The sequence below is a fragment of the Moschus berezovskii genome, chromosome 15 (genome assembly GCF_049115385.1).
Source record: "Moschus berezovskii isolate FMDL1 chromosome 15, NW_MosBer_1.0, whole genome shotgun sequence".
In the NCBI taxonomy this organism is placed as follows: domain Eukaryota; kingdom Metazoa; phylum Chordata; class Mammalia; order Artiodactyla; family Moschidae; genus Moschus; species Moschus berezovskii.
Window position 1 is genome coordinate 41428313 of NC_142474.1, and position 7640 is coordinate 41435952.

Here is a 7640-nt window from a genome sequence, read left to right on the forward strand (position 1 = left end):
TTAAAATGATTAAATGTTGCTTAACTTAGAAATAAGATTTACAAGATCAACTTAAAAATTTAAGAAATTATTAGGATTTTAATCTCAATTTTAGTAGATTACTAATTTTAAAAAAAAAGGAAACTTCTATAAAGTCTTTTCTGAGTTTTCTAAATGTGTTTTCACACATGCATACACGTGCATACAGAGATACAAATGCCCTATACAAATGCCCTTCAGCAGTTCAGTCGCTCAGTGGTGTCGGACTCGGCGAGTACGCCTGGTTTCCCTATAAACCGAGCAATATTTAAGCATTTCACTAGCGCCCTCTAGTGTCTAAATAGAGAAATAGCACAGGTAAACAAAACATTTTCACTTGGTAAAAAGCCTCCAGCTCAGTTCAGTCGCTCTGTCGTGTCTGACTGCTACCCCATGGACTGCAGCACATTATGCCTCCCTGTCCATCACCAACTCCCGGAGCTTGCTCAAACTCATGTCCATCGAGTCAGTGATGACATCCAACCATCTTAACCTCTGTCGTCCCCTTCTCCTCCTGCCTTCTATCTTTCCCACTATCAGGGTCTTTTCAAATGAGTCAGTTCTTCAAATCAGGTGGCCAAAGTATTGGAGCTTCAGCTTCAGCATCAGTTCTTCCAATGAATACTCAGGACTGATTTCCTTTACGATCTCCTTGCAGTCCAAGGGACTCTCAAGAGTCTTCTCCAATACCACAGTTCAAAAGCATCAATTCGTCGGTGCTCAGCTTTCTTTATAGTCCAACTCTCACACCGATACGTGACTACTGGGAAAACAATAGCCTTGACTAGACAGACCTTTGTTGGCAAAGTAATGTCTCTGCTTTTTAATAGGCTGTCTAGGTTGGTCATAGCTTTTCTTCCATGCAGCAAGCATCTTTTAATTTCGTGACTGCAGTCACCATCTGCTATGATTTTCGAGCCCAAGAAAATAAAGTCTCTCACTGTTTCCACTGTTTCCCCATCTATTTGCCATGAAGTGATGGGACCAGATGCCATGATCTTAGTTTTCTGAATGTTTTCTGAGTTTTAAGCCAACTTTTTCACTCTCCTCTTTCACTTTCATCAAGAAGCTCTTTAGTTCTTCACTTCCTACCATAAGGGTGGTGTCATCTGCATATCTGAGGTTATTGATATTTCTCCTGGCAATCTTGTTTACAGCTTGTGCTTCATGCAGGCCAGCATTTATCATGGTGTAGTCTGGTAGGCTACAGTCCACAGGGTCGCAAAGAGTCGGACACGACTGAGCGACGGAACGGAAAGGAACCCTGCATATAAGTTAAATAAGCAGGGTGACAATATGCAGCCTTGACATACTCCTTTCCCAATTTAGAACCAGCCGAATAAAAGTTCAAATTAGTATATACGATATTTACATGAAAAAATATATTTTATCAGTGAGTATTTTCAATACAGTGAGAAACTTCACAGTGTATCTTCACTCTCCCTGTATTCTGGGTGAAAGTAAGTGAATTCCAAAGAGGCTACACGCAATAAGCAACACCTGAACTGGGTTCGAAGTTGGAATTATACCCCACAGTCCTAGAAGGAAAGAAAAGAGAAAGCAGTGAGAAGAAAGAGTGAGAGAGGAGAGAGAGAGAAACGGAGAGAGAGAAGCAGTCAAGAGAGAGAAACACGTGGGAAGGGGCAAGCTGTCTAGCTTGATTGGAGTGTGTGAGAGCACGGTGAAAAATGTGTGTTTATAAACATCATTTCCACCAAACTGCAGTCATTGTCCTCTGTGGCAACAACAATGTGAGCTAAAAACAGGCAAAATGGTACATTGTTGGAATTTTATTTGTTTAATTATTTATTTTCCGTGACATGTGGGATCTTCCCAGATCAGAGATCAAACCTGTGTCCCCTGCATTGGCTGGAGGATTCTTAACCACTGGACCACCAGGGAAGTCCGGGCTTACTGTTAATGTTGACCCCCATTTGATTGAGCATGGAACTTGGGGTCTTGCTTGACTTAATTTCCTTTTTCTTCTCATCGAGGGAACTCCAGCCTTGAAACATAAAGAGTAACACTTCAACTCGGCGTTCATTGTCACTGGTCAGATCTGTATCAGAGACTTCCCATTTCCTCATAATCCTTTTCCAGGACTGCCAAGTCCTCCCTGGCCTCTCCGAACTCGCTTTCCTCCATGCCCTCCCTGATGTACCAGTGCAGAAACGCCCTCTTAGCGAACATAAGATCAAACTTGTGGCCCAGACGGGCCCAGGCCTCTGCGACCGCCGTGCTGTTGCTCAGCATACAGACCGCCCGCTGGACCTCTGCCAGGTCCCCTCCTGGAACCTCCCGAGGGGGTCGATCATTGATGCCCACCTTGAATCCAGTCGGACACCAGTCTACAAACTGAACAGAGTTCCTCGACTTTGTGGCCGCAATCGCCACATTCACCTCCTTGGGGACCACATCCCCTCTGTAGAGCAGGCAGCAGGCCACATACTTTCCCAGGCGAGGGTCACACCTGACTAGCTGGTGGGAGGGCTCAAAGCATGCAGCTGTGATGTCTGACACAGAGGGTTCCTGGTGGTGGGTGCTGTCGGCGGACAGGATGGGGGCGAAGCTGGTAACTGGAAAGTGTATCCGCGGGTAAGGCACCAGGTTGGTCTGGAATTCGATCAGGTCCACGTTCAGGATGCCTTCAAACCGGAGGGAGGCAGTGATGGAAGATGCTGCCTGGCTGATCAGCCTGTTGATGCTGGCATAAGAGGGGCGTTCAAGGTCAAGTTTGCCATGACAGATGTTGTAGATGGCCTCGTTGTCCACCAGGAAGGTACAGTCCACGTGCTCTATGGTGGGGTGGGTGGTGAGGATGGAGTTGTAAGGCTCCACTACAGCGGTTGAGATCCTGGGGGCTGGGTAGACAGAGAACTCCAATTTAGTCTTCCCACTGTATTCTACGGAGAGCTGCTCCAACAAGAGAGACGTAAATCCCGACCCAGTGCCTCCTCCAAAGCTTCGGAAGATCAGAAACCCCTGAAGTCCACTGCAGTGTTCTGCCTGGGGAAAGTATTCATAAATGAGAAATGAGAATTCAGCCAAATAAACCCAGAAGCAGTGGCAACTGTGGGACACAGCCAGTACCCAAAAACAGAAAGTTCTGGTTTACCATTGTTATCACCATCACAGACATGTCTACTTTGAAACATACTTGAGCAGTCACTTCTGGAGTGAGGGAAATGCTTTAGAGTTTTGTTATGAGCTGGGCATAAACATTCAACTGTCTTTTGCTGCCCTCTATGTATGTACGTGTATGTGAGCTAAAATATATGTATATGAGTATATAAATGTATATGTGAGCTAAAGTAAGGTGTTTATCAATAATGAAGAAAATGACAAGCAAAATATTGAAGCAATATAGTTCCCCACTACCACCCTTCAGTAGATGAAATATCTGTCACTTTTGTAACCCAATCTACTATGCTGGTGTAAAAAAGCACTGTATTCTCTAAAGATGATGCCAAACACCAAAATATTTACTAGACAGAGGATTCTCCAGACAGGATTTTAAAGAAGAATTCACTGTCAGTAAAAAATAGAGAAACTGATCTCCAGGGAGGATGTGCCTCCTGTTAACTTTACAACTCATGGTCACTATTGGAAAATGACAAGTTTTAGAGGGAAGTCTCTGATAACCAGACAAGTCATGAGTCAGCAGAAGCAAGAGTAGACAGTGGCTAGTTGTTTAAAAGAAGGAAATCCTGCCGTTTGTGACAACATGGATGGACCTCATGGGCAATTAAGCAAAGTGAAATAAGTCAGACAGAGAAAGACAACTATTGAATCATCTCACTGACATGTGGAATCGAAAAAGGCCAAACTTATAGAAACAGAGAGTAGAATAGTAGTTGCCAGAGGGTGGGGGTGGTGGAAGAGAAAGGGGAGATGCTGGTGGCCAGAGCGTATAAACTTCCAGTTATAAGATTAATAAGTTCTGGGGGGTTAACGTACAGCATAATGACTGTAGTTAACAGCATTGTATAGTATACTTGAAAGCTACTAAGAGAATAGATCTTTTCTTTTTTAAAGATTTTTTTTTAATGTGAACCATTTTAAAGTCTTTATTGAATTTGTTACAATATTACTTCCATTTTATGTTTTGGGTTTTTTTGGCTGAGAGGCATGTGAGATCTTAGCTCCCTGAGGAGTGATCAAACCCCATCCCCTGCATTGGAAGGCGAAGTCCAGTGGTTACACTGGACTGCGAGGGAAGTCCTAGAGAATAGATCTTAAATGCTGTCACCACACAAAAAAAAGGTAATTACGTGAGGGATAGATGTCTTAACTATCCTGATGGTGGTGATCATTTGATAATATATATGTATATCTGATAATATGAATTAAATCATCTTGCTGTACACCTTAAATTTACACAGTGTTTCCCTGGTGGCTCAGATGGTAAAGAATCTGCCTGTAATGTGGGAGACCTGGGTTCAATCCCTACGTCGGGAAGATCCCGCGGAGAAGGGAATGGCAACTCACTCCAGTGTTCTTGTCTGGAGAATTCTATGGACAGAAGAGCCTGGTGGGCTACAGTCCATGGGGTTTCAAAGAGTCAGACAGGACTGAGCAACTAACACACTCCACTCCATATGTCAATTACATCTCAATAAAGCAGAGCGGGAAATGAAATAAAACATTTCTTCATGCATGGGAAAAGGAAAAAGAAACAAAGGAGTTGACCGGGTCCGTGGAGTAAGTGTGAGGCTTCTCCCCTTCCTAGTAAAGAAGGTTAGCCGTGCCGCATGCGCATGTGCGTGCGGGAGGCTTCAGGGTAGAAGCTGAGTGATGAAGGGGAGGGAGAAAGTGCTGGTGCTGGCTAGACGGGTACCCAGGGACCCCAGGCACTCTGAATGGCCCTGGAAGGAGAAGGGAGCCACTTGCCAGCTTGCGGATCCTCTCCAGCACCAGGTCGAGGATCTCCGGCCCCACAGAGTAGCGACCTCGGGCGTAGTTGTTTGCAGCATCTTCTTTTCCAGTGACGAGCTGCTCAGAGTGGAAGAGTGAGCGGTAGCTGCCTGCACGCACCCCGTCTGCAGAGGGGAAAGGAGGTCAGCGCAACCCACTCCATCCTACCCCTAACTCGTGCCCAGCCCCCTTTCTATCCACCAATATCATAGAAAGAAATGAATTTAAACTGCCCAATTGGTTTTTTTAGTATAGGAAAAGGTGTAATTATTCCCACGTAAATGGAAAGCACATTTTTCCATCATCCCACTCTTTATTAGTTTATCGGACCTGCCCTAACAAATTACAACAAACTTGGTGTCTTAAAACAGGGGAGGCTGGGCTTCCCTGGTGGTGCAGTGGATAAGAAACCTCCTGCCAATGCAGGAGATACAGGTTCGATCCCTGGTCCAGGAGGATTCCACATGTCACAGAGCAATTGAGCCCATGCACCAAAGCTAGAGAGTAGCCCCCGCTCACCGCAATGGGAGAAAGCCTGAGCACAGCAACAAAGCCCCAGCATAGCCAAAAATAAAATAAATTAATTTACAAACAAAACCAAGGGAGGTTTATGGTCTCATAGTTCAGGAGGCCAGAGTTCAACGTCCAGGCATTGGAGGGGTTGGCTCCTTCTGGAGGTTCTGATGGAGAAACCGCCCCCTGCCTCTCCCCAGCTCCTGGTGACTGTGGACAGTTCTTGGAGTTCCCAGGCCCACAGCTAGTCATGCCAGTCTCTGTACTTGTTTGTTTGGGTTGTGGACCTGGTTAAGCACACTGGAATGTACATTACCTATGACAGTAGGCTCCAGGTCCATGAAAAGTGCTCTAGGCACATACTTTCCAGCTCTGGTCTCACAAAAGAAGGAATCGAAAGATGCACCCGTGGGCTCTGTTTTAGCAGGTGCCAGTGGATCCTGACCACCACCGAGAACAACACCATCTGGCTGGATTCCATGTTCCAGGCAATAGAGCTCCCAGCAAGCACCCCCAATCTGGACGCCGGCTTGGCCAATGTGGATAGACAGGCACTCCCTCTGAAATGAGCCATAGTAAGAAGTTACAACTGTGTGCCTCTTCCTAATGTGACAACATGAACTACATTACTCAGCATGTCTGCTCATGACTGACAGAAACCAGGCTAGCCTATGCCAGCAAGAGAACTTGATGATAAGGCTAATGAAAGCTGTGTCATGGAAACCAGAAACGAGGGTACAGGTAAGCTTCAGGAATGACTGAACTGGACTTCCCTGGTGGTCCAGAGGTTAAGACTCCACACCTCCATTGCAGGGGGCATGGGTTCTATCCCTGGTTAGGGAACTAAGATCCTACATGCTGTGTGATACAGCCAAAAAAAAAAAAAGAAAAGGAACAAGTGAATCAAGGACTCTAGTTCAAGGAACATAGATTAAGCACCTATTGTGTGATGAGCTAAGAATGAGTTAAGACATACTATATATGAATCAAATCAAGCTTACTCACCCAGAAAAAAATTTGTTATTGGAAAGGAATAAAACCAAAATTGATGTACAGCCTGATACATATTAAAACCCACTGCAGTAAATTAAAGATGTCATCATTTCATATCTTGAGATTTCACTTTTCTTATGTGCTCTAAATAAGAAAGAATTTCTAAACTTAAAAGTAGAGCAAATTTCACCAAGGAAACAGGCTAGAGATTTAACAACCCAAAAATACAAAACCTCCATACCATAATAGGCAAAAATGTTGATATATATAAAAAGGATTTATGTATAACCCTTAATATATAAGAGCTATGTATAAGGCAATTTTATATATATCATTTTAAAAATACTTGAGATATCTATTAGAAAAATGGGCAAATGACATAAGCAAATGAGTTACAAAAGAAAGAATCCAAAATGGAAAGATTTAGGCAGAGTGGAATTCACAGTATCATTATTTGCAAGTGTAAAAACCAAGAACCAATACAGTTAACCATTCACTTTTTGGTGGCATTTAAAGGACTCACTGGAAAAGACTCTGATGCTGGGAGAGATTGGGGGTGGGAGGAGAAGGGGAAGACAGAGAATGAGATGGCTGGATGGCATCACCAGCTCGATGGACATGAGTTTGAGTGAACTCCGGGAGTTGGTGATGGACAGGGAGGCCTGGCGTGCTGTGATTCATGGGGTCTCAAAGAGTCGGACACAACTGAGCGACTGAACTGAACTGAACTGAAAGGAAAATAATACAATGGCATGTTATGCAAACTTTTATATTTATACCCCCCCCCAAAAAAAAACCTATATGACATGGGAAATGCTTATGTTAAAATATTGAATGAAAAGCATATGTAATGTAATTTATATAAAGTATGATGTCAGATACATTTAAAAATGAGCTTACTCAGCCATAAAAAAAGAATAAAATTATGCCATGTGCAACAACATGGATGGACCTGGAGATGACCATATGAGGTAAAGTAAGTCAGACAGAGAAAGACAAATATCATATGATATCACTTATATGTGAAATCTAAACTATGATAAAAATGAACTTATTTACAAAATGGAAACAGATCACAGACATACAAAACAAAACAAACCTACGGTTACCAAAGGGTAAGTGGGGAGGGATAAGTTAGCAGTTTGGGATTAACATACACACACTACTATATATAAAATAGATAAACAACAAGGTCCTATTGT

General features: G+C 43.6%; 1 protein-coding gene across 1 annotated transcript; it reads right to left on the bottom strand.

The window, feature by feature from the left end:
- Positions 1-1881: 1881 nt before the first annotated feature.
- TUBAL3 (tubulin alpha like 3) lies at positions 1882-6026 on the bottom strand. The gene is made up of 3 exons (XM_055423817.2): positions 5762-6026; positions 4905-5057; positions 1882-3020 (listed from the first exon to the last, which is right to left on the bottom strand). The coding sequence occupies exons 1-3, from the start codon at positions 5784-5786 to the stop codon at positions 2083-2085; spliced, it is 1116 nt and encodes a 371-aa protein (XP_055279792.2). The 5' UTR covers positions 5787-6026; the 3' UTR covers positions 1882-2082.
- Between the last annotated feature and the right edge of the window lie 1614 nt (positions 6027-7640).

Excerpts from the sequence above, each read along its gene's own strand:
- TUBAL3 (XM_055423817.2), bottom strand. The coding sequence starts at position 5,786 with ATGGACCTGGAGCCTACTGTCATAG. Across the intron at positions 5,058-5,761 it reads CCTGGAGCCTACTGTCATAG|ACGGGGTGCGTGCAGGCAGC; the intron begins GTAATGTACATT and ends TCCCCTCTGCAG. Across the intron at positions 3,021-4,904 it reads GAGGATCCGCAAGCTGGCAA|AACACTGCAGTGGACTTCAG; the intron begins GTGGCTCCCTTC and ends TTCCCCAGGCAG.